Source organism: Poecilia reticulata, chromosome 3 (assembly GCF_904066995.2).
Source record: "Poecilia reticulata chromosome 3, P_reticulata-male-v2, whole genome shotgun sequence".
Lineage (NCBI taxonomy): Eukaryota > Metazoa > Chordata > Actinopteri > Cyprinodontiformes > Poeciliidae > Poecilia > Poecilia reticulata.
Window position 1 is genome coordinate 7,520,547 of NC_088832.1, and position 27,915 is coordinate 7,548,461.

At 39.6% G+C, this 27,915-nt stretch overlaps 1 protein-coding gene and 1 long non-coding RNA gene across 4 annotated transcripts in view; both read right to left on the reverse strand.

Moving 5' to 3' along the window:
* The window catches only part of ntrk3b (neurotrophic tyrosine kinase, receptor, type 3b), a 273,222-nt gene that overhangs the window by 46,370 nt on the left and 198,937 nt on the right, over positions 1-27,915 (reverse strand). For all 3 annotated transcript variants that reach the window (XM_008404814.3, XM_008404813.3, XM_008404812.3), the window contains one exon: positions 10,819-11,007. In XM_008404814.3, coding sequence (XP_008403036.1) covers positions 10,819-11,007 — 189 coding nt within the window. The remainder of the gene's footprint in view (positions 1-10,818; positions 11,008-27,915) is intronic.
* On the reverse strand, positions 2,187-7,972 carry LOC145551070 (uncharacterized). The gene is made up of 2 exons (XR_014086849.1): positions 4,837-7,972; positions 2,187-3,047 (listed from the first exon to the last, which is right to left on the reverse strand). It is a non-coding gene; the product is annotated as an uncharacterized LOC145551070 (long non-coding RNA).

Sequence of the window (27,915 nt, forward strand, 5' to 3'; positions counted from 1 at the left end):
GTTTTGTGCATTTAGAAACATGTAGCAAATCATTTTAGATTCATATGTCAAAATATCTTTGCACTCCAACAAGCTGTAAACTTCATTTTTGATTATTTTACAGTAAAGCAAATTAAATTTCATGTTAGTGGACTTAAAGCTGTAGTATGTAACTTTTACACAAATATGTATTTCTTTTCCCCCATGTCAAAACTGTCACCAAGTTGCGACAGCCTGGTAAAAAAAATCAAACCCTCCAACTCCTCCAATTACAAAAGTTTTCCACTCCCAGTGGAAAACAACCAATCAGAATCAGGAGGAGGGTCTTAGTGCTGTCAATCGTCTTCATGTTTCATACACTGATGGCAAATAAACAACTTATAGTTACAGGAAAAACATTTCTCTGCAGTGGCTATGCTAACTAGCCTTAGCCTTCCTTCAGGCTACGTTGTGGTGAACCAGCTCACAAATGATCTTTCTTACATTAGACTATCACAACATGATGATAATTTTAACAAATATGTAAAAAAAACAATTTATGGAGTTACAAACTGCAGCTTTAACAAACAGAGAATTTTGCATGTTCACATTAACCATTAACTAATAACTTAGCTTATTATTTATTAAGCTAAATCTTACTCTCTGACATTTTGCCCAAAAGCCAAAAGACATTCCCCAAATGCGTGATCGGGTTTTTCCAAACGGTTCTTCAGTCAGAACAGAGATTAGCTGCTCAGTCTGATTTCCTCTGGGCTTTCATTCTTACCATTATGCCATTCCTTTCTGATATTCATCACCATCTGCTTGAAACATGTTGGGAGGATGAATCATGAAAGTGTCACCTGCTCCTCTGGTGTTTCTGATAGACTGTGTCAAAGCTATATGCATATATATATACTGTATATGTGTCTATAATGCCGTCTGCAGAAGCTGGCAGCCACTTTTCTGAGAGCCCCACCAGGGACTCCACCACATCACTGTTGTCAAAAGCTTGATCCTCTAAAACTCTGATGTCCCAGGCTGCACATGTACATTTTAATTCAGAATGTGTTCTGACAGGATTTGATGGGGCAAATGTCTTTGTCACTTTCTTAGCTTCCCAAAGTGTGAAGAGTCTCCAGCCTGTATTCCCAGCTGAATCCAGTCTCCGATTGTGCTGCTTTGCTGAACCTTCGTTTAAAGAATACAAAATAAAATGACACCTCAGACCGAAGATCGCTGCAATCCCTGTCACTCGTTATTAACTGAATGATTAACTTTACAAGATGATGTTTTCAGTGCGGCAAACTTTCATATAAAGGGTTTTCTTCTTCCTGTCTTTGCTGTTGTCCCTAAGCTTATCTGGGTGAAATAAACAGGATAATGAATAAAGATAAATTGACCTGAATGCCAGTTTGTGCCGTTTTATGGTCAATGGAAACGCAGCTAATGATGCAACGACATAGTTTAGCTTACTTGACAGAAAGCGTTAAAAGAACTTTCAAACCTCCTTAGTAAGGAAGTAAGAAGCGGTACTTCTCAATCTGCTGCATTAAAAGCCCGTTTCATTCTACGTTTGCACCAGTTGTCACAATTTCTTCACTTTCTCACCTGAATAATTCATCTGGCGTGTTTGTCGTAGCCTCTAACACGAGCCTCTAGCACCCTGTTCCACTCCACTGATGGGATGGGGGCCACCATTATGCCAATTGAAAGTGGCGCAGACAAGTTACTTTAACCTTCAGTTTCCTCTGCAGGCGGACTCGGGCTACATCCTGCAGCCTATTTACCCAGAGTGGCACGCTGAAAAGCCCCGAGATTAAATCTCTATCCCGCAGCTCAGCATCATTCATTTGTCCAGGCTCACTTGAGGCCTCGACGCCAGCAAACATTGTCCCCAGAGGGGGAGACGGCGCCGCACTGAGATTTACTCAGCTAGTCAGGTCAGGCTGCTGGGAGAGAACAGATGTTTGGAGGGCTTTGTTCTGTCCCTCTGTGTGTGTGTGCGTGTGTGTGCGTGCGTGGGCGTGGGTGTGTGTGTGTGCGTGTGTGTCTATATGTGTGCTTGCATTTCACCACAGATGCATGCCAACTTTTTCTGCTGTGTATGCGTCTATTTGAATGTGCTTTTGTTTCTAACTACCTGCCAAGGTTGTGTGTTTGCGTGCGTTTACAGCTTCCAGGTGTGTGTGTGTGTGTGCGCGTGTGTGTGTGTGTGTGTGTGTGTGTGCGTGCGTGTGCGTGTGTGTGTGTGTGTGTGTGTGTGTGTGTGTGTGTGCGTGTGTGTGTGTGTGTGTGTGTGTGTGTGTGTGTGTGTGTGCAGTGTACATTGAGTCGGTCACTGTGTGGCTTCTGGTCCAAATTCTCATCCAGAGACATGGCTTTACGTCCATTTACTTCATCAGTTTGTTAACAGACATGCAGGGGGCAGCACTGTGTTCACATAGCTTATGCAAACACTATTAGTAGGAGAAGAAGAACCAAAAAACAAAACTTGGCTCAGAAAAGAAAAGAGTTCCTGTAAAAGTTTACAGCCGAAATGATTAAGAAAAATAAAGTTGAGAAAAGAACAAAAAATGCTGTAAAACACCTTTAAAGGTTGAATTACAGTAAAAAAGGACAGGACTTGTAATTAATGGGTTGTTGAGCCGACTTATTAAATCAACAAAAACAAATATGTTCTCTCGCTTAAAAATAACCGAGTCATCTTTTCCCACTTTGCTTAGCTATTGTAACAGTTACATAATAAATTAAAGTGAAACACATTTACAAGGGTTAGCTGCGATGCACCCGTGGTTTTGCTTGCCTATGGCGCCATAGGAGGTGAATATAATAGTTAGATTAGAGGCACCCATCCAGCAGCTGATGGCATAAAAAAAGAGCCTCTGGCATCAAACTCACAGCAGCTCTGAGGCTCTGAGGCTCTGCGTCATCTGGCATCGACGGGAAACTCTGACATGAAGGACAGCTTTCACTGTTGACTCTCAGCGGGCATCTCTTCTTAACCTGCTGGCTGAACGCCGGCCTGCAGGAGCCTCTGCTGCTCCTGCCCAATTTCTGTCTTGTAGCTCTTGTTTTGTTTACACAGGCTTAGAAAAAAACGGCAGGAAATAAGCCCAGTGACTATTTTTTACTTAAATACAAAATGCTATTTTGCATCTTTTATTTATATTCGCAGGAGCAGGGTGTCTTTGGTGTTAAATGAAGATATTCTTTTCTACACTTTCCCATTCAAATATCTTTTTAGGTTGCGTAACCGTACCGTTAAGTAGGTCACTTTTTTGACTGTGGCAGTTCAAATGGAATATTGAGAAAATGTACATTTTCTTGGCTAATTGCTGTTTCACTGTAGGACCACTCAGAGTTTGACTTCAGACTGCACAGTGCCTTATTAAAGGATCATTCCTTGAACTTTTTCATATTTTGCCTGGTTGTAGCTTTACACTTGAATCCTTTTTATATTGAACTGGATTCACGGTTCAGCTTTAGAGGACTTTTTTTGTAGAACATAAGGTACTCGCAAAAAAAAAAAAAAAAAGCCTATTTGTGCATTTTGTTGCTTATCATATCTAAAATTGGGAAATGCCTTGAGATAACCTTTCCTCTGAAATTGTGCAATATTAATAAAATTTCAAGGGCTATGAACATTTTTGGGAGGCGTAAGATGAACGAGTCTGGCTTGATTTCACGCAAATGTGATGCAGCTATGAAAGATCCTTGATTCTATCAGCTCCTTTTGTCTTTTTCACCAATGGTGTGAAATCTGCTGAATAAACTGAATAATTACATCATATACAGAGTTGTTTTTACAACTTGGACACCAGATGAAACGATTGAAATCACTTTTTTTGTGTGTGTTTCAGTCTGAAATGCAGGAACATTCAAGAATAGAACCACCTTTCTAGGTTCTCCTGCGTTCCTAGTGTTAGCAACCTGCAGTATTGGAGGAACCATCTGCAGTTCAGCGATTTTTTGAAACAAAGTACATCTTTTATTGGTCCGGACAATTCTGAAAATATAATTTTAAACATGGAAATCACTTTAAAAAAAAACCCCAGATCAAGCTAAAAGCTAAAGCTATTAACTGTAGCTTTTGAAACTGTTACATTAAGAGTTGATTTTTCTACCATAAGCACTAATAAACATACTAAATGCATAGTTAGGTTTTTATAGCATTGCTATAATAAATAAAAACATATTCAAATTGCATTGTTACAAATTTACGACGAATAAACTCCCACTTGAGAGATAAGAACTTTCCCTCTCCGCGTATTAAAATCAGTTTATATCTAATAATAAACACTGAGTGCTTCCATGCAAAGCTTTAATAGAATAAGGAGATAAAACTTGTCATTGGGGTCCTTTGGTAACGGCTTGTCCCTGAGCATAACCCCAGTGTTACTGCTGGATTAAACTTTAAGCTTTAAGTACATTTAGGCACTAAGTACTTTACACTAGCTGCTCCAGGGAGTTTCTTTAAAAGTCTTCTCGAACTATATTTGACATCTTAGCGAAGATGAGGCCTGCTATCCCCCCCCGAGCTGCCAGTCCCCACAGATACAGTGTAAATTGTGTTTCTATAAAAACATAAAATGCTTTATGGAAGATTTATGGGGAGAGGTGTTGATGATTGAGCTCTGTTTTATGCTACAGCTGAGACCCTTTGGGATCGCAACCGCCTGATCAGCACGGCGTTGTTCTGTCACACTCATTAGGAAGTGATAGAAGTTTGAATTTAGACGTCTTTGTGTTCATAAAAAGGAACAAAAGAATGCTGCGTTGTACACTGAATGTTTTTAAAAGGAGCAGAATCGTAGTAAAAAAACAACTTTTTTTAGCTTTACATCATGTTATGTTATTCCTTAATCAAAAACATACCTGGAGTGTTGCCTTGATTCCTTCATGCATGTTTAAAAAACATATTTTGTCTCCCATGGCAACCATTTAGCTATAGAAAACACCTGTTTGACGACTCTCCCACTCAGCTCCTTCAGACTAGCCAGCAAAAATGTTGTTAAAGGGTTAATGGCGGAGTGATGTTATGACTGCCACATATCAGTTCAGTTTTATGTTTTATGACTGAAGGTGGAGTTTCAGAAAGAGCAGAAGTTTTTCAACAGACAGAGGCTCAATTTCAAGGTGTTTACAAAGTAAAATTTCTTTAAAATCATATTTAATATGATTTTTATAACAGCTGAAGGTAACATTGTTAGTTGATTGTGCTATTAAATGACAATATGTGCCTGGAAAACACAACACTGCCCCTTTAAAACTAAAAGTAAATTAACTTGTATTGTCTTTATACATAGTTTGGTACATCAGCCTCATAGTATGGTAAACACCCCTTTAATATACAGTTTGTGTCTTTCACACAGGTTTTCACACAAATTTAAAACAATTGTGTTATATGAATGTATAACACAATATAACAGTTTTTATTTAAAAACCAAATTTATGCTATCTGTTGTCTGAGTTTTTCTGGGAAACCTCAGGACTTTTTAGTCCAAACTAAAGGAACGTGTTTGAATTCAAACTAGCCAGGCACCTGGGTCCTTTATTTTATAATCTTTTTATTTTTTTTTTTAATCAGACCATAATTTATGGAATCATAGCCTTGGAACATGAAAACTGCCTTTCAATCAATCTAGTACCCATTTACATTCACTTACAAAGCTTTCAGGCAGCCACATTAGTCACTCTTTGTCTCTGCTGGGAACATTAAAATCTTCAAAAACATCACCTTGAGCACAATTATGTCTCTGTTTCAGCAGAAGTAAAAGGGGACAAAGAGGAGAGGTTTGTCGGAGCTATGCCCAGGAATTATATCCCCAATAAAATGGATATAATGGGAAGCTTTACGGTACTCTCCAGCATCAAACGCTATTGTGTAATACTCGCAAGCGGGATGGGACAACTCTGTAATTAAAATCGCTAGCTGGGTGATAAAACAAAGACATTTGCTGGGAGAAAGCAGATCTAGCTAGATATAGATCTATCATTAGGCTAAAGAATTGTCCTTTGACTTTTGTGCTTTTATCTCGCTAATGCGGCAACATTTCCCCAGAAACGGCCTTTTACAACTCATACAGAAAAATACACAAAAAAAAAGACGCAGGAACCGCCAAACACAATAGTTCAGAAAAGAGATGAGTTAATGTCATTATAGCTTTTTGAGGTTTTAAATGCTTATTTTTTGCAAGTTTTAAGTGTCTAATGACCAAAACTAACTTTTTCCATTGAATTAATATAATATCTGCCTACAACAAAGTATTGCTGTAGGTTATGAATTCATATCAAGTTTTTCACCCCTGAGCTGAACTCTGCTCGTCTTTTCATGAGGTAAATTTTATGAAGTGGGGTTTTATGAAGCCAGAGTTTACATGAATAGATTGCTATGACCAATTGATAACCCACAATCTTCAAGTATCACTGGATGATAAACTAAAATGCAAGACTGTGACCTTTGGCCTATATACAAGTTTCCTTTCAAAATAACCCCTCAACTCTAAATCAAATGTTGTTTCGTAAAACCATCAAGATATGTTTGGTTTTTAGTCCCTCAGCCAAAGGTCCAACTCAAACCTTCAGTTTTTAGACCACATATCAAAGTCAAGTCTCGAGTCTTCAGACCAGAGATAGGAAAGTTCAGTCTTCAAGGACTGGCATCCAACAGGTTTTATGTTATGTCCAATATCTGGTGAAAATATTTGTAACTATGCCAACTCCAGGCCTTGACCCTCAATCATTTGAGCTTCCTCCCATACCTCGGACATCAAGTGTCACCCAGGCCTTAAGTCTTTAGCCCACAAGTGTCTAAGTCTTGAGACGTCAAACCACTGGTCCAAGTCAAGTCTCAGGCAGCCTACCACCACACATACCACACAATTCCTGGTGATAACGGCTCATTTCAGATGACCAAAATACTGAACTCTGTTATACAGGTCCTTCTCAAAAAATTAGCATACTGTGATAAAGTTCATTATTTTCCATAATGTAATGATAAAAATTAAACTGTCATATATTTTAGATTCATTGCACAACAACTGAAATATTTCAAGTCTTTTATTGTTTTAATACTGATGATTTTGTCATACAACTCATGAAAACCCAAAATCCCTGTCTCAAAAAATTAGCATATTTTATCCGACCAATAAAAGAAAAGTGTTTTAATACCAAAACAGTCAACCTTCAAATAATTATGTTCAGTTATGTTATATATATAAGGAATCCTTTTGCAGCCTTCAATGCGGCATGGAGGCAATCAGCCTGTGGCTCTGCTGAGGTGTTATGGAGCCCAGGATGCTTCGATAGCCTTAAGCTCATCCAGAGATTTGGGTCTTGCATCTCTCAACTTTCTCTTCACAATATCCCACAGATTCTCTATGGAGTTCAGGTCAGGAGAGTTGGCAGGCCAACAGTAATACCATGGTCAGTAATACTAGTGGTTTTGGCACTGTGAGCAGGAGCCAGGTTGTGCTGAAAAATGAAATCTTCATCTCCATAAAGCTTTTCCACAGATGGAAGCATGAAGTGCTCCAAAATCTCCTGATAACTGCTGCATTGACCTGCCCTTGATAAAACACAGTGGACCAACACCAGCAGCTGACATGGCTCCCCAGACCATCACTGACTGTGGCTACTTGACACTGGACTTCTGGCATTTTGGCATTTCCTTCTCCCCAGTCTTCCTCCAGACTCTGGCACTTTGATTTCTGAATGACATGCAAAATTTGCTTTCATCTGAAAAAGGTACTTTGGACCACTGAGCAACAGTCCAGTGCTGCTTCTCTGTAGCCCAGGTCAGGCGCTTCTGCCGCTGTTTCTGGTTCAAAAGTGGCTTGACCTTTGACCTGGGGAATGCGGCACCTGTAGCCCATTTCCTGCACACGCCTGTGCACAGTGGCTCTGGATGTTTCTGCTCCAGACTCAGTCCACTGCTTCCACAGGTCCCCCAAGGTCTGGAATCAGCCCTTCTCCACAGTCTTCCTCAGGGTCCAGTCACCTCTTCTCGTTGTGCAGCGTTTTATGCCACACTTTTTCCTTCCCACTGAGGTGCCTTGGTACAGCACTCTGCGAACATCCTATTCATTCAGAAATGTCTTTCTGTGTCTTACCCTCTTGCTTGAGGGTGTCAATGACGGCCTTCTGGACAGCAGTCAGGTCAGCAGTCTTACCCATGATTGCGGTTTTGAGTAATGAACCAGGCTGGGAATTTTTAAAAGCCTCAGGTGTCTTTTGCAGGTGTTTAGAGTTACTTCGTTGATTCAGATGATGAGGTTAACTGCTCGTTCAGAGAACCTTTTCATGATATGCTAATTTTTTGAGACAGGGATTTTGGGTTTTCATGAGCTGTATGCCAAAATCATCAGTATTAAAACAATAAAAGATCCTAAATATTTCAATTGGTGTGCAATGAACCTAAAATATATGACAGTTTAATTTTTATCATTACATTATGGAAAATATTGAACTTTATCACAATATGCTAATTTTTTGAGAAGGACCTGTATATATTGAACGGGGATGGCAGCAGCAGCAGCATTTTACCTCTTCATTACTATTCCAGGAGCTGATCTCTTAAAAGCTCAGAGTGCAACAAGACTCTGACCATCGCATTAGCAAACTCCTGATGGACTCAAGTAAAGACAGGCGTCACAGCTGTACGACCTGAACTCTCACTGCGTTTGTGTGTATATTTTAGCAGCATGCTATTCTTTCGGATAAGAAGCTTTCAAGTAAATGAATGAATACATTATGTATTAGTCGACATACTGTATCCACGAAGTGGTGCTGAGCAAGGCCAGCAGAACAATGAGAACCAAAGGGACACCAAAGAGACTCCTGACACATCAAATCATAGACGTAGTGAGGGAATATAAGGTGACATTAGAGCATTTTTTCCCTTATTTTCTTACCTACAAGGCACACAGACAGCACGCCTCCATCCTTGTATAGACGCAGATTGATTTTCAGCAGTACACCCACACAGCACACATTTACACACGGATACACAGAGAAACTTCCCTTCCTTGTGTGCATGTCCTGAGGGTGAAGAAGGCATTCGTATTCAGTGAATGATGTTTTCTTAGCCAGTGGCAGAAAGCAGTGGCCATTATGACCTTGTGATGAATTCAGGGCTCATTTCCTACGATTTCCTTTTATGTGCATGCATGTAGAATTAAATCCCAGGAAAAAAAAAAAAGAAAGAAAAGAGAAGGCCCAGGTCAAAGCTAAGGCACCGAACACACATGGCCTGACTTTTAATTCTCCGCGCTCAGTTCCTGGGGAAAGTTTCACTCCTACCCAGTGCCATTTATTCATTAGCCCCACAATCAGATCTCCTGTCCGAGACATGAGATGTTATAAATCAGTCAACGGCTGGACATTAAAAATTCATGCAATTCATAATACATAAGACCCGTCACTTATTTATCACCTCTAAATGGGTTTTCCTCTCTTCTCATTGGTTACACACTCAGAGGCCGACTTTTGTTAGTGTGACGTGCGGCCATTTTGAGATAGGCCCAGGTCCAATCTGGACAGGGCAGGTTACGGAAAAAAAGGAATCCTGCTGCGATCAGACCGGAGGAGAGAGTCTTTACCCTTAAAATGCAGTTGGTTTGATTGGAAGAAGCAGGAGCGAGGCTGCGGGTTGCTGCTGGAACAGTTGCTTTCTGCTGATTCTCCTGAGCAGCCAATCTAATTGGGAGTAATTAGGCCTTAAAGTGGTCTTGTCTTTTCCCCAACTTGGAACATGAGTCCCAGTGGAGGGTGGGTGATTTGGGGAAGGGGAGGCTGCGAGTATATAAACACTAGTCGCTGGAACAGTGAAGGTTGTCTTCACCCAGATGCATAAAAAGTCTGGCACCTCTCCAACCGAGGCTAACGCCATACAGCAGCACAGACACACAGCTGCAGCTGAGACTAAACTGATGTTTTTTTTTTTTTTGCTGGCTTGGGATGATGATCATGCTTTGCAAAATGAACTGATATGTGACAGTAAAATTTAGTCTTGCTAAGGTTTGTGAACGTGTGCGAGTCAAGTGTCTCTCAGACCAGCGTTTGGCATCCAGACAGGTCAACTCAACAAAACAACACACCTACAGTACGAGACACTGTGATGCATTTTGCATCTAAAGCAGAATTTATGCTCTGCTTAAACTGATTGTGGCTTGGTCAGCAACTCCGTCTCTCCATCTTTTGACCTTTACATTTTGGGACCAGGCCATGTGGAAGGACAGCAAACACACACACAGCTGATAGACGACTGGGGAAAGACGACCAGCAGATTTAAATGGTCAGCGCCTTCGTACCCCTTGAGATTCTTCCACAATTCTTCTCATGATTATAATATACATTTGTTTAATTTGGATTTTTTCTTTCATACGCCAATAGAACACAGAACTTACTAGTGAAGTGAAAATCTAAAAAGTGTAGTTGTAGTCTCAATGAATCAAAACCACACATAACAAATGTCTCGATAAATTTCGCTGGATTATAAATTGTCCCAGAATTTATAATGTAATATACGATAATATTGTTCCTTTGACATCATTTTCCAGTAACATGATGGTAATGGCATAAACGTGCAAGAACACATCCTCAAGGATCAATAAACTTCAATTTCTAATGAACATTTAACACAAACCAGAAGACATAATATTCAAAATGAACAAAACAACCACAAAGAACCATTGCTTGCTTCAATGAAAATGTCTGGTCTATTGACATGTTTCCACCAGATAGATTCCGTCTACTTGTAGAGATATCTGCTCGAATAGTTCAAGGTGAAGAAATATTTATTTTTGCGATGTTTGACTTTGTTGGAGTTGAGGATTAGAGTCAACAGGACAGACTTACGAGTGGTCGGTTTGTTGCAGTTGTGTCCGTGCCTAAAGTACTGGGGATTTTCCACAACAGGTATGCGAGTCATTCCTATGACGACTGCGTCGGGTCCCGCATCCAGAGTACACGGCGTGATGATCCCGTGATTGACGTGATGAAGAGGGCTGGCAGAGTCTTCCTCACCACTGATCACGGCTACGGGACCTGAAAGAGCGGAGAGAAACGGCGGCTTATTTTACACTTTAATGCCATCTTCATGTCTGGTAACATAAGCTCACATTATCTGAAGCCGTCATAGAAATTTGTTCTGATTTCTTTTTTCGTGTCAAAAGAAAAATTCATTTTTTATAGTGCCAAGAATGAAGTTGATAGAATCCATAGGTAATTTTTATTAGCCTGAGGACTCCAGAGAAACGTGCAATCAAGAAAAGTTTGAGTGTTTTAATATATTTTGTATTATAAATATATGTATTACCTAATAAAAAGTAAAAATATCACAAAGGAAGAGGAATTAAATAGTGAAAGCAAACAATGACTATTACATTTAGGTAGCAAGAAAGACAAACTGTGAGCTTTATTTAATAAAAATATATAAATATATTTGCGTGTAATGCATTATCCTGGCAACAAAGGTGGAGTTTAATGATAAAACATGATAAAGACATCCAGTGTTATCTGGTCTTGATCTTATCTAGCCAGATAAAGAACCATATTTCCCCTCTTTTTAAAATAACAATGAAAAGGCAAATTCCCTTTTACTTAGTTTCCACAGGACACATTTACATTAAACCTTTCTGCTATTTTACCTTAAGAAACCTTTAAACCTGAATTTCATACCAACATAATAAATGACCTCTTGCATTGCAAATGCAGCCACATTTCCCATTAGGACCATCTCGGGCTCCACAACAACAGAAGCATACGACCATGCATCAGTTCACTGACTGGGGCTGACATCTGTGGATCAACTGGCACCAATGAGCCAAAACATGTCAAGCTAAAGGTCAAAAGGTGTCGGATATGTGAAATGGTGGATGAACTCTGAGCTGTGAAATGTGCAAAAGCAAACCTTATCTTCAGTTACTCTGAAACAAACAACTCAGAGCTCTTACAGCTCAAAAAATAGGGCTGCAGTCCTTCAGAACCAGTCCTGTCTTCTTTATCACTCCGTCTATCTTTTTCCTCCAAAACTGGAGATAAATCGCTCAAACTATTTCACTATGATGAAATCGTTCACAACTTCTGCTGCTTCTGTGTATTTAGCTTATTTACGGTTTGACTGACCCTCGTTACATCTTCACAAGACAGCGCCGGCGTTCTATCAGATCATCATACGCTGTCAGAACAGCATACATGCAGTGAGTACGCATGCCTGCGCATACGCATTAAGAAGTCCGACCTTCAGATGAGTTGTAAGTTCAGCGTACGCAACAAGTTACGACGTAAATAACTCAATAAACTGTTTTCAATAACTAGCTAGATATAAATGCATTGTCGTGGTTTCAAAGTGTATTTAAAGCAGGAACTAGCTAAAGCTGCAGTCAACTACAAAACACGCCCGTGTGAAACTCGCCTCCCTGTTGCTTGATGATGGTCTGACTAGTTAGCCGCTGAGTCAGGATGTCATACAGCTGTTAATAACAACGTGAATGACGATCTACGTCATGACTCAATGTTGCTGATTAAATAAAATCATTTGGTAATGGCAGCGTATACTTGTCTGACAGATACAGCCATCAGTTCGTGCTAAGCGTATGACGATCTGACGGCGTATGCTGATCTGACAGGACACCGGCGTTTGACCCAGTTACTACAGACGAACACAGCAACATCTTCTAATGCTGTGGAACTTATAGTAGTCTGAAAAATATTAATAAAAGCTTTTGTGTGGTTCATCTTTTTAAATCATGTAAGTGGTTTCACAAGACAAATGGCTTTAGCAGATTTTTGGATGAGAACTAAAGCTCTACCTGAACACATCAAACTTAACGATAATCACCTGCTGCTCTTTTTCATGGGCTGTTTGCTACATGTATTTGACGCTGGGTCAGTAAACAGTTCACTTTACCTGCTTATCTCAGAAGTCCTCTAAAAAAAAAAATGTAATCATGTTTAAATGTGTGTGATGTAAGCTGGCTTAAACAATTACAGATCTGTGGTCTAACTAGCCATATCAACTCTCCAAAGTTAGTGCAGACGTTTTATTTCTGGGAATTGTGGGCAAAATTCAGTGAAAAAAAAAAATCATGTAACGTCCTCAGCTTCAGATGGATGTTTTATTTATAGCTGCAGAACACACTTATGTGCAGCTGAGTGTAGGATTTTTCTTTCTGATCAGACTGAAAGCAGGCCAGAGAAGAGACACTGTTGACTTTCAGTTACCTCGGTTTGATCCCTTACATCTAATGAAAGTTGAATTCAAATACGACTTTAAAATGTAGAACAATGATTACATTTGTGGTACTGAATGCAGCTCTATTAGAACCAGAAACTTCCAAGAAATACTTGAACTGGAAAAGTTGCAAGCTGCTTTTTAATTTTTACTTTCTTTAAAAAAAGTTAAAAAAAAAAAACTGCTTCATATTGCAGACATCTTGTTATATTCCACTACTACTTTTGAGGCATCTGTTAAGTCATTAATGAGATCTTGTAATATTAAAAAAGCCCAAGTATTTTTTTTGTCAAAGTCAAATCTGTCTCACGAGACACTGTCAGATGATGACTAAAAGCATAAAGGAAAGAAGTTGCACTGCCACATTGACAGGGTTGGCTAATGTAGACTGCATGTCAGCTCTGCATGACAACAAAGGCTAACACTATGGAAAGAAACAGACAGAAAAATACGAGTAATTTCTGAGTGATGTGAAAATACCAGAACTACGACAGCGTACTGGAGCCACTGGAGATAGAAAGAAAAAAGAAAGGACGCTCTGAAAACCTGCTCACTCTCGTCTGTGGAGGCGCTGCATCAAGAACCACTGAAGTAAAAAACACGGAAACCTCAGCAGAAGATATGAGTAACTTAATTTTCCGCAAAATGTAAACAAAAATGGAGCGGCATCAGATTTTAGTGGTTGTAGGATTTCTCTTTCGTCTTTGGTGAAAAAAAGACCAGTCATCTCTCCTGCTAGCATTAGACCCACGTGTTTGTTTTGATTGTATTTACCCAGAAAGCCCTGCGCTATAATTCACTTCCTGCTCTTGGAGCGGTCTCTGGTCCGCTTACTTCCACATATGCATTTAAACCGCACCAGAGTTCACTTCAACCGAACGGAAACAGGCTTTTATATGGACCAGAGTCCGCTTTTTTTGGTCCACATCAAGAGTTTGATTGCACGTTCACACTTCCCCAAACAAACCGGACGTTTTAGACAAACCAACTAGAGTTGGGTTGAAGTGGCTGGTGTGAAAGGACCCTGAAGCTTCACACATGTTCGCCGATATCAAGCATGATTTTCCAATTTATCAGTTTAATCAAAATGCAAAGAAAATTTCAGTCGGTGGGATCCAGTCTACTTTTCTATCGCCGCCGTTTCAAAGGAGACTCGCAGCTCCCACGTCTTCAGAGACGAGTGAGACAAAGAGAAAAAAGCGAGGAGAGGCTCGGAAACCGCAAGTGCATATAAAGTCAACAACGGCAGATCTGGTGGAAAAGTGGCAGCGAATCCGTTTACCCACCATGTTGAGCCTTTTCCCTCACCTTGACAACACTGTAAATAGTAATCAAGAGCCCGTCATTTCAAATTATGGAAACACAGTGGCACGGTGAGATGGGGAGTGATGAAGTAAGACGTGTGAGCAACAATTTATTCACATTTGCTGTCATTGCGGCGCTTTCATACCTCAGCGCTCTCTTTATTAGAGAGATGTGCACAGCAGAGCGCAGGTTTTCACCGGGTGACTACCTACCCAACCACCGGGGACTAAAGGCACACCGCGGCTCTAAATCTGAGCTGAAGCCTCAGGCCCACCCACGCCGCCGCAGAGCTCACACATAAATATTACCACAAGAGAAGTCAAAGCGTTATCTAGGAAAACATGTTGAGAGGGCCTCGAACAAGATTATGCATTCAACATATTAGAAAATTCCACGTTGGGCTTTATCGTATGACATCAGAAGAATGAAAACCACTAGATCGATAAGTCCTCAGGGAATCACTGGCTTCATTTTAAGCCCACCTCCTCAAAACTGCACAAGAATCACCTTGCGAAGTGAATCTTTCCCCCAAAAAAACGAGAAAAAAAAAAGTGAAGGGCAAATTGGACTTCTAGAGTTGAGGACATCTTAAAAATTACATTTATGTTGCCTCGGTGATGGAAATGCCCAGGAGCATCCTGGAGGAGTTTTATCATCTGAGATGCTCCCTCTGCACAGAATGGATTTCCACTCTGGACGTTTCGCCCCCTCCAGAAATGTCTATCGCAGAGCAAAGTTCCTCTCCATTACACTAACTTTGATTCTTTTGGCTGGAACAAGAAAATGTAATGAGCCAGAGTTCAACATTTTTCTGCCTCCTCCTTGTCTCATCTTCCCTGAAAATCTATCCAGCCAATAGATTCGGCTGTACCAGGACTTCAAATAAACCTGAGCCACTTATAACGGATATTTGATATTTATATTCAAATATACAGAGAATATATATTTCTCTTCATATTTATTTTCAAATAAAAAAACCCAGCTGTTTTGCACACACTGCGTTGCATTTTGAATGAAAAAACATGAGGTTTATTTGTTTTTCAAACTAAGACATGAAAATATTTGCTAATCAGAATGGAGTATTCCCTGAACCCTGTCTGAAGACTTGCAGTTACAATTGTTAAGTTTTCCAGGGTGGAAAAGCATAAAGGTAAGGAACGTATCTCTCTAAAGCTTAGAAACAATGCATGGACGGCCTGTATATACAGACGTAATAAGCCCAATTAATGGTGAGTCATTAGCTGTAGTAATTTATTGAACACTTAAAGGGGCGGTATGTAGTTTCCAGCCACAGAGTGACATTTTACAGCACAATAAAGTACATATGTCATGTGTGGTTATAAAAATGCTCTTCATGTCAAAGGTGGCTCAAAAAAATCCCTTGAAATTGGGGCAATGTCTCTTTAAGAAACTCCTGCTCTTTCTGAATATATGTCTTGTCACAACATTTCTCCTCTATTAAAACCCTTTAACAACGTTTTTACCAGTGAAGTATCTCGTAGACTGAGCTCAGCAGTTCAACCAGGTGTTTGCTAATTGCTGCTGGCTAGTCTGAAGGAGCTGAGCTTCATCCATCCTCAAAGGCGGTGTTTGGTCCCTCTAGCTATTTTGAGCAGCTGAATAGTTGCCACAGGAAATTGAAGGATTTTTCAAACATGCATGAAAGAATCAAAGTAACACTCCAGATATGTTTTTGACAATGGAATAACATTAGAACCTGATTTAAAGCTCATAAAACTTTATTTTAATTACAGTTACGTTTCAATAATAATTCCTATTTAGAATAGTACTTTTACATTTTTATCAGTTTTAAATCTTTCAAAAATCTGTCTAATGTTTCTCACACTTATTTTGGAGTGATCACAAATTGATTGCTTAACCTTTTTTAGTCGTTCTCTCTGGAACTCAAGCGATCACAAACTATTTCCCACATTGTTTGGATTTTCTTGACATTTATCGTGACTTCAAGAAGATTTTGGGAAGGACTGAAAAGTTCAGTAAAGGTATTCCAGGTTAGAGATGCTCTGCGACCAGAAAGCATCCTTACCAGGAGGAGGAAGAGTGCCTCCTGTTGCCGTTTAGTTTCTCAGAACCAGCTTGGGCCTGTCCTCCAGGTTCTGTCGGTTCCCTCTCATTAGATCGTGAACCTTTGGCTCACAGAGCAGCTGTCTGCCTTTGGGAGTTTACTCTGCCAAGGTTGTTGAATGTTTCCAGAGGTTGGGTGTCTCAGGTTTGAAATTTAAAAAAATACCTTGTTATTTGTTTTACATCTTGCAAGAAGATTGCAGAACATTACTAATAAAACAGTGGAAACAAATTTTAACCAAGTTGATCTAGGCTTGATTAGTCCAACGGGGGACAACTTAAAGTCTTAATGACTCAGTGAACAAAACTGTAAAAATGTAAAGTTTTTGAACAGTCTATTTCTCAAAGTATGAGACATGTAGCTGATTTAAACCATCCTAGAAAACCTGTCATGGTTCTTTTAGCGCTCTCGGTTGCCTCCGTCTCGTTATGTAATCCCAGTTTGACACCGAGATGATGAGTTCAGTGTTCTCAGGGAGCCACGGCATCTGTTGTGGGACCTCTCGCTGTTCTCGTTGCTCAGGAACTTTTACGAGCCGCTGCATTGCCATTTGAAGCACAGATAGGCGAGACTGTTTAATTACGACAGAAAGAACAATTCACTGCAGGAGAAAAACAATATGTGTTGTACAAATTTAGATATTGGTTTGTAGCAAGATCCCTATGGAGACTAATTCAGTGTGTAATTTAAAACATTTTGATATTTAGCTTACCGTATTTGATTGGCAAGTCAAACAAATAACATCCTAGTTCTTTTCTAAACTTTGTCACTAAATCAAAGGTTCATCCATTTTTCTCCAAACATCACATACTGTTCTTACTCTGAAGCTGCCTTTCTATTGACTGTGTAATTGCGCAATTTGACATTTTGAAAATAAACTCGTGTAATGTAAACATCCAAAAGCCTCATTTTTTAATAAATAGTTTTGGCGATAGAAATGAACTTGGTTCATTCCGCAAAACTGCAATGGAAACACTTTATTTCATATCACACAAGTCACATGATCAACAACCGGATGTTGCCGCTGGTGCAAACCATGAAGAAAACGACAGGAAGTAGTTGGAGGATCATGACGCGGCATGTTTTTTTAATGACTCATCATGTGAGCAAATTTATTCACATGTGATCCATCCATCCATTTTCTTACACCCTTGTCCCAGCACCTCACCTGACCCACTTACTGGGGTCAGGAGGGGTGCTGGTGCCCATCTCCAGCTAACGTTCCAGGCGAGAGGCAGGGTCACCCTGGACTGGTCGCCAGTCTGTTGCATGCGATTTTAATTGTATTTCTTATTTAATGAAAAAACTGATCAAGTTTAGTGCACATTTGTGATGGAAAAGCAGCTAATGTTGCTTTTCTGTAAAAAACCTTAATCCTATTATGAGAGAAAAAAAACTTTCTATGTGCATAACAAACTGTTAAGATGTACATCGTCCAATTTAGGCAAAACAATTGGTCAGCAGTGTTGAGTAAGTTGCTTTTAAAAAGTATGTTTTCCAAAAAAGCTACTTAGTAACCGAGCTACAATATAGTAATAGTAATTACCAAGGAAAGTACCTATTGACGTAATTGTTTAAATATTGTTTCTCCCTTTTCTTCCCCACCAGCTGTGATTGTTAAATAAATCCCTCTAAAGTTATCCCATGCGTTGCTTTCCCTATATTTGTTATGGTTTAAGAGCCAGACAATATTTACAATATGTAAAGCCATTCTGAATTGCCTCAACTACAGCTTTAAAATAGATGTCAAAATGTTTGTCATAAAACTCAATCGACAAAGGAACATTAAGAAGGAATTACAAACAAGAAGTTACACACTAAGGTGTGGCTGCAGTCTAAAGTCGCCCCATCAGTTTTTATTACCTGGTTTAGGCTGCACCTGCTAGCATCAACTAGCTAGCAACTAGCTTAGCATAGCCATTCTTGGTGACTGAGATTCAGCTAGACTGTAACTGATATAAAGAGCAACTTTACTACAGGGCAATAAATTACCTTCCACACAGATTCTGTTTTGACTGCAGGGTAGATGTCTGAACATTTTATTTTTGACACTACGGCTAAAAGGTTCATCTTGTAATGGAGGCATCCTTTGCATTGCTTATAAAAAGTATTTGAGTTTCACGAAAAACAAAGACAAAGACAAATAATTTTGTGCTGATGTTTAATGTGCTACTCCCTGCTGCATCCGTTCCTAAAAATGAACGGGCTGCAGTTTGATTAAAAAAAACGGCTCATCTAAATGTACTGTTTGACATTTCAAAATCTATTATACACATGAAACATGCAGCCCCTAAATTATAGATTGTGTTTGCGTTTTGATGTGTTGTGGGTGAGAGACGGGTCCTAACTGCATTTACAGACAGCTCCGATGCACAGGCATGAAAAATAAAAGCTGAAGAGAGGGAATCCACAAGTCTCTGTAGCTTAAATTACAGCAGAGCAAAAAAAAAGAGAAAAGTATCTGCCATTGTTTCACATAAGCCAGAAGTTATAGTTATCCGAAAAACGACGGCGGATAAGACGAGATAAGCTCATCTGCTTTATCTTTGAAGATAACATTTTTTAAGTTGATAGATGTTTCATGGCTTCCTCTAAGCTCTAGAAAAGATTAAAGTTAGAATACTCATTCATCTACTATCACTTCTGCTGAAGTCCTTCAAGTATCAGTGTATAAAAGTCACAATATTTTTCTATAGCTCAGGTCAGAACACTAAATGTTTCTAAAGCACATTTCCTCTCCATTTTTACTAAGAATCCAAAGTTTCGATCAGAAGTTTACATACACACATTGGGGGCATAGATCATGAAAACATAATGTAATAACGGTAAATTATTGTCATTTTCAGCCTAGTTAGATTTTTCTATCATGTAAGGTGATAGAAAGATCTATTACCTTACATGCTACGGGAACCTTACGGGAACTTATGATGTTCCCGTCAACAGAATTTAATTTGTAATATAGTCTCACCAAAATGACCTTAAATATTTTGCTTCTCATGCACCACTTCTTCCTTCAGTGCTGCGAGAGATAGCGCTTTGTTCGCTTTATTAAACTCTATTGAAGTTTGTGCCGATTCTAAAATGTATTTCTGCAAATAGACTGAAGCCAGTGAGCGAAGCAGCAGGGGTGTTTGTCTGGAGCCACCTGATTGTTTGTGTCTCTGCTTCCACACGATTGAAAGCGAGCGGTGAAGGTGATTCTTAGGACAAGGGAAGAAAGGGGGGGGGGAAAGGAAAAAGTCGGAAGGCAGCGGATGACTGCAGGGTTTTCCCTGCGGTGGGGGAATAAATTGCGCAGAGTGTGATTGCTTCCGTTCCACCTCCTTGTGGTAATTATCGCACAGATTCCTTTCAAAGGTAGTTAATTAGGACTGGAATTAACTTGAGGACATGTAAAATGAACAAGAGAACACAGGAAGGATAACTCACTGAGGCAAGGCCCCACTTTTGGTTAATGATGGATTTGAAACAAATTAAATCCGTTCGTGGGAAGGGTTGGAAACAGTCACATCAAGGCTATCGACACGATTGGGATGAAGGAAGAGCAAATGGCCTCCAGGAGATACATATTAACACTCAAAGGGAGCTCAGAGCCTTTTTCACAGAGATGTGATTTGCTGATCTGAGCTGAGATTTTTCAGCAGGTTAATTTACTGATATCCTGCTGTCAGGGTAAGCAGGAAACTATCACTTCACGAAGAACACGGCCTAAATATTTTATTTTGTTTATGGAGAAGACGTTCCGAGTTTGAAGCTTCAAACTGCGTCAAACGTGCCACGTTGAGCGTAGCGTTAGCTTAGCATACAGGTAAGGCTGTTGCTTATCAGAACATCTTCACATTACAGATTCCCTGCAGAACTTTAAGGATAACTTTCCCTGCTGTGCTGAAGACGACATGCGGATAGCTACTCACTACTCTCCAGTCAAGAGCGGTGAGTGTGTGAGAGGCTGCGCAAGCTGGGGCAAACATATGCTAACCTGATTTCATGTGGTTTCACGGTAGCAGCTTTTGAAGAGTGATACACCGATCAATTGTTGCTGAACTTTACAAGGGTTTAAAAATTACAACTGTCATGTAAATTATGAACTGTAAGGAAAAATATGCACACTTTTGGAAGTCCAGGGCAAACGGTTTCCTTCCTGAGTCACCTCAAGAGAGGGGCTGTTCTGTCAAGGCCTCAAAGGATGAGTCTGAGATGAAGTTTTAATCAAGTTTAAAGCAGGACTAGGTTGTGAAACAAGATTTCATGTTTTGGACATCAGGTGAAAACAGTTGAGACTTGAGTTGACAAGATGCTAACTCTGGAGGAGATGCAGAGACTCACAGCTCAGGTGTAAGATTCTGTCCACAGGACAACTATTATTCATCCAGTCCATAAATCTGAAAAAAAAGCACTTTTTGGATGAAAGTCACAAGAAAGCCACAAGAAAGCCCATGTGCTGTTTTCTTCAAGCAACGTAGAGAGCCAACATGTGAAAGAAGGTGCTCAGATCAGGCAAGATTAAAACTAATTAAAACTCTTTTATAGCAGGGACATGCTATCTGGTTACAGTGGAGTGGAGGAAATGTGTCAATGAAAGCATAATTGTGTTTTACAGCGACTGAATCAAATCCAATTGACAATCTGTGGCAAGACGTGAAAACTAATGTTAGACGATTTCTATTGAAGATTGAGGAATTTTGCAAAGAAATCTGAGCAAAAGGTCTGATGTTAGATTTTAATCGAGAAACCTTCAAAATACTTTTTGCATTTCTCTCCTTGTAAGTCCCATTTTTCAGGGCCCAATAAGAAGTTCTGTTTTTAGGTTTGGGTTTGGCTTTAAGACTAAGGTCTCATTAGAGCGTAGGTTAGCTTTAGACTTTAAGATATGTAGTGGTAAATGTTTGGTTTAGGGTAAGTTTCAGTGTTGGGCTATAGAAATGAATGAAAAATGAATGGAAGTCAATGCAATGAAAGTCCTTGTCAGGATAGAAAGACGTAATATATGTGTGTGTGGAGGACATGCAATCAACACTTTTCCTATATCTATCAGCATAACTGCATCTCCAATGAAATAAAGTCTCTCCTGCACATCTGACATAATATACGAGGCGACACTGGTGTACCAATTACAGTGTGTGTTGCTGTACATCTCTGCTCTTCATGTTCAACGCGATGATAAACAAAAATCCTGACATTGTTATTCCCTCCTCTGCTCCCCCAGCACCCTATCAGATTTTCTATCTCTGACAGCACATTACCCTGTGAGCTCCCCGAAGACAGACGAAGCAATTTTACACAAGTCTAAAAAGTGATGGAAAATTACATCATCCAGCAGCTGAGCTGTCCGCGGCGCGTTTCTTTGATTTATGACTACGAGCCAGTCCGGTTCTTTACCCAAAAAAAAAAAAAAATGAAGATCTACACTTTATTAGACACAAATTGAAAACAACACATAGCAGTCGGAGTAAATATTCTAACAAATCATACAAATTCCCTCTCGGGTGAGGTTTTGTTTCTTTTTCTGTTATCCCCTCACACCATCATGCCTGTGTAATCAGAAGGGCCCAAATGAAAAGCTGGCGGAGACATTGTTATTGAAACCAGCCCGCATGATAAACTCGGCGGCGGACGCACGTACAGTGCAAACATGCGCACGGCGGCGTCCCCGCGCCAGACGGCTACGTTTCTTCTCATGGTGTTAGAATAAGAGACGATTCCCCGGGCGTCAAGAATCTGGCAGTTTGAATGTAAATCACAAAAAAGGGCCTCATTCAGGCGCCGGAGCCCACAAAACCGTTTGATGACAGTCCACATCAGTATACCGCGAGCGAAACCGCCGCATGCTAATGTGTCACATCAGCCTACAACCAACAAGTGCTTCCCAAGTGATGTGGGACTGCCTGGGAGGAAATTAATAGGCGTACACTCCTGAAGTGTACGACTCCATCACGGCCAATGGGGAAGAAATCTGGAAGGAGATTTATGTTTTTTTGTTCTTTTTCTTTCTTTGACAGACATGCTACGTATAAGCAAAAAGGAATCAGTTCAAAGGCTAGCATTGAACCTGAATTAATCCCTATTTATAAATATTTATAGCTGCCTGGATAGCTAGACAGACAGCTACTTCATCGGGCTCCCGAGAGAAAAAATGTTTTCACAGTCTGCGCATGGAACATGCACAGTTCACTGCACACAGTCGCAACACTGTAGATGTGTGTAACCGGATAGCTGACAAGGATGCTGAGAATCCAAGGACCCCGGTCACAGCGTATTTTTGCAAAAGTGAAAAAGAGGAGCGGTGTTATTTGCAGCAGAGTTCCTTCATTTTGTGCCCCCTGGTTAATGAGATGACAGCCTGTGGCCATGGAAGCTGCCTTCTCTAGCTGCAGTCGCAGCAGCAAGACCTCCAGTCCACACGGCGTTATGCATACAGGGGCTGTGGTGATAAGAACCAACATTAAGAACATCTCTAGCTGACAATGGAATTACGGAAATAAAGTTGCTTTATTTTTCGAAACGTGTCAATTTCGAAAAAGTTTTTGTGTTAGGATGAGGTTGGTTTTCAGCTGTATTAAAATTAATGGATTTTGCCAAACTGCAATGGAAACACATTTGTTTGTTTTTTTCACAACGCATGAGTTATGTGATCAACAACTGGATGACACTACTGGTGGGAAAGACAAAGAAGATGACAGGAAGTGATAGGAGGATGCTTTTGGTGACTTATTGCATGAACAAACTTATATCAGCAAAGTTTTGTGCACATTTGTAGTGGAAACACAGCTATTGGTATATTTAGGTTTACTGACGGTTCTTATTCCGGGTGAAAAAGTTTCCAGAAACAGAACTTGCATTATTCCACCCACTCTGTTCATTGAACCAGTACCAATATTAAAGAGCTTCCAGAAGCATAGGAGCTTCTTAAAGGCACAAAGGCCAATTTCAAGGTGTCAATTTTCTTTTAAGTCATGTTTGATTTATACAGATTTTTTTATGACTATGATTGTACTATAAAATGTCATGATGTGCTTGGGAAATACATATCATCGTCCCTCTGAATATTTCGACACACATTATTTAGCTCAACCGTATGAACAGGGTCTCTTTTTTTGTGCTAAAATTCAACTCAAAAGCAGAAACATTTTCAAAAAGATTATTTTACACTTCCATGAAGAATGAAGACGTTTCACTTTTTCCCCCCTACCATATTCTGTTGCATCACTGCTCTAACAAGCATATACGAGGGACAGAAACATGAAATGGGGCATTCAAATAATTCATTAAAAATTGGAACTGTACCATGTCAAAAGTGAGAGCTGAAAGTAAAAGATGTGATCAGAGTTAATATGAACATTGCAGCGTTTTCACAAAGTCTAAATTAGGACAGCAGCAGCAGAAGCATCATTCCAGCTGACGCTTCCGGGTGAGTCATTCCAACCAACATCAAACACAAGGGGTTCTTCTTCTGTAGACAGAGTACAGAAATGTGTTGAGGGAGGGGAATTATTTAAGGACAAACCTTGGAGAAAAGTCTCGGTAAATGTGCTTGTTTGGAACTGAAAATCTTTGACAGTGCTGAAAATCATTGCCTAAGAGCTGAATCAAAAGCTTCAGAAAGAGACAAGAGAGCGCTTCCCACCGCTGCTGGAAAGGTTCACGGCCAAGAACATCACAAAGGATGGAGTTCAAAGACAAGACGGCAAAACAGGAACCTACCAACAACAATTAAAAAAAAAGAAAAACTCACAAAGGTTATGCATATTTGCTAGACATTCAAAATCTGTGTTGATGAAACCCACATTTCAATGATGGCGACTGTCAGCACAGATGGCGAGCCTTACATGGTGGGCTGGTCCGTGAAATTCATTGCCAAATGTAGAGGATGACTAACTTCCTGAAGTGTCAACAATAATGCATCAACAAGAACAATGTGCAAAAAGAAAAAAAAAAAAAAGGCAAACGCGAAGGAGGTCATGGACGTGGCAGTGATTAGTCATGCAAAATGCTCAACAATAGATGACAGAGTCGCTACTCGGAAAACAAAACAGCAAACGACAGGAACAGAACACAAGCAGGCCGATTGTGCCGTTTTTCATTGATCTCACTAGAAAAAAAATCTAATAATCGGGTGATGAATTAAACGAGCTCAATAACTTCCAGTTGGACAACAGTCGTTAAAAAGACGCTCCCCTTTACGAAAAGCCGCCATTTTGAAAAACACTGCAAACCTTTGACAACTAGTATGAAATAGTTTGCATTTTTTTAACAATCCTGTAAGTTTGCCTGTTCTTTTTTTTTTATCTTTGAGTGGGTATTACTTGCAATAATGTGCCATCGTTATTATTAGTTTAAAATCGCAATCATTTCTGGCCAATTTATTTTTACCGTGCCAGGCCCAGACCTCAGTATCAAGTTCAATAGGATTTATTAAGACAAAAAACTAATATATAATGATTAATTCTCACCGTTAAGATCTGACGATTCTGTTTCCACAGCTGAAGCAAAATGACTTATTCTGATCTTTTAAAATGTTGCATCCAAGTGTGCTCTGTACAGAGAGGATATCAAATGTCTGAGACAGTTTAAAGGAAAGCTTTGAAAATTTGGTTGAGTTAAAGAGATCAGTGCATTTCTGACATTGAGATTTATTCCCTGGCCCTCAGAAATCGCAAGATTCTTCACATAAACCCAGTTATTCTGAAATATTAGGTCTTGTAATTCCAAGCGGACGTTCCTTTGAAGCCTCGGGTCATGCAGGACAGTCTGGGATGTTGATGTAGGGAAAGTGTCCAGAGGAAGTGCTCCGCTTAATCAGAGTATTTCTAAGGTCTGCATTGGATTGAGATGATGTCTTCTTTATTGCCATCGGTCAGTTAGGTGGTAACTGACCGATGTTACCACCTAACATCGGTCAGTTACCACCGATGTTAATCTTTTCATGAAAAGATTAACATGAAAACGTTAATCTTTTCATGTGCAACTAGTCACCAACTTCACAAACTAAGATTTCAACACTTTCTTTTTAAATGATTTTAACGTTCTTTAACGTTCTTTAGAGATCCTTTGTTCCGTGTGAATTACAGGTGTGTTACTTCAAAATTTGGTATTGATTTTGATACAGAGGAAATACAGGATCAGTATCGCCAATATCATTACGGACAACAATACAATACAGATTTTATATCAGAAAATTCCTGACCTTTGTGGGTTTTCCTACGAGTTCATTTGTCTACATTATGTTCCTGGGTTTTGACCAAGTCTAGAGGCGTCTACAAAATACTCTAACATATTAACATAACAGAAATAGAAAAATAGAGCAATCCATTTTTTCCAAATATTTTCCAGTGCAAGATTTATTTTTTTAGAACAAATCAAAATCTTAATTGAGATAAAGTTGAGTAACTACAATACAAAAATCACAAAACTTCAAGATGGAATCTGAAACTAAAGTATTGATACTTCACTGATATGGTATCAATATTATTGATATTTTGGCCTGATCTGCCCATCCAGTCCAGTTAGTATTACCCTGTTCAGATTTGATCAGTCTCAGTATTTTATATTTTGACCTAGAAATTAAATGTAGCCAAGGATTCTGAAAAAAACAACAGTTCTTAACAATAAGCAAGTTATGCTTTTATAGTTTACATTTTCTGCCCATTTCCTTTTACTACCATGTTGAGTACTACTTTAAACTTTCAGATGCCATCATTTAAAAGTGATGGCAGCTTCTTGAATGCTGTTCAAGATCAGTGCCATCGTTTTAATCCAGCTATTTATAAAAGGACTCAACCCAAGAGCTATTTCCTTTTCTACTTTAAAATAAGAGTCGGACCTGAAGCCTTTACATACGGGGATGAAAATAAAAGCATAAACTTAGTTCACCACGAACATGCTGATAAACTCAACTTGCAAAACAGACCACTAAACAATTGTGGCATTTCTTACATAAGATAAGGCCACAATGTTTTGATATTAATTTACTTACACCGTGTGCATCCCTACTGATTTTTCAAATTGACATCGTCTTTTTAAAAAATGCCATTGAGATTCACATCAGTCTTATTTTCAGTTATTTGTTTTCATTCCCTCAAGAAGTCAGGACCAGAAAATACTTGCTTATATGAAAACCGTCATTATCTTTCACGAAAGTGTTTTATGTTAATGGATGATAAAAATTCAAACGGGCAGTTTCTTAAGAATAGATGTATGACCCAAGGTAAAGCATACATAAACCACCAAAATAAAACCAGACTCATTGCTTGTAAGCACATTCAGACTCTACTGGTTTGCTTTGAAAAAGAAAACCTAACGCTCAAAGAGAGAGAGAAAAACAAAACAACTGTCTTTGATGTTAATTCAACAAGTTATTTTTTGTGTTTTCTTCCAAGAGGGAAATGAAGACCAGAATGCTAAAATAAATACGGCTAAAATAAATAAGGAAAGTGATCCACCGGGGTTATAACATTAAATTAATGGTGTTGTTAACAATGTCTCTGAACTTAAAAGCCTCCGGGTTTAATTTCTCCAGCATTTATTCAGGCTTAGTAGCACACAAAACACACACTTGATTAAATCCTTACCCTACTGTGTGATATCAATCCATCACCTGTCAATATCTCCTTTTTTCTTCAGCCCCCCTTCCTTCTTTCCACCCTGTTTTGTTTTCTTGGCACAGTTTTCCCAGATTGCTTCCTGTTCGCTCAGCGTCCCGTTGTCAGGCGCCTCGACGTGCAGCGAAAGTTCAGCAGCAGCCCCTACTAGCTCTGATTAAAGCATTAAATACCTCCAGAATGACAGCAACAGCAATTTATCAAAACTTAACTTCCTCTATCAGCATGTTTTACTGAAACAACTGCTGTTTCATCATAACTTAAAATGCTGTTTTTAGACTCGCATCATTTATTTCATCTCTCTCTCTCTCTCGGTGTCCCTGCCTCTTTTGCTTCCTCTTTCTTGTTTTTAGCCCCAGGGGTCTTGAATCCTGTCTCAGTACTTTCACAACCTCCCTCCACTGGAGGGTTTACAACCAAACAGATTTTTTTTTTTGTCTTCTCCTTTTTTCATCGCGTGAGCTAGAGGTGCAGCAAAGGGGAGTCAGGAGAGCATTCGTGTTTATGTGCCAGTCTGTCAAATTACACCTCTAACCATGACGAGAGCGTGAATCAACCTTCATGCTGCGCTCCCTAATGCGCGCCTTACCCGCGTGCCGACCGTTCGTTTATTTTGAAATTAGCAGGTGCAGCTGCAGGGTTCGGTTAATAAACAGCCTTAATGTACTCTGCGTTCACCTTGTCACTTATGCAGGATAAATAGAAAGATATGTAAAGTATCGGCTTTGATG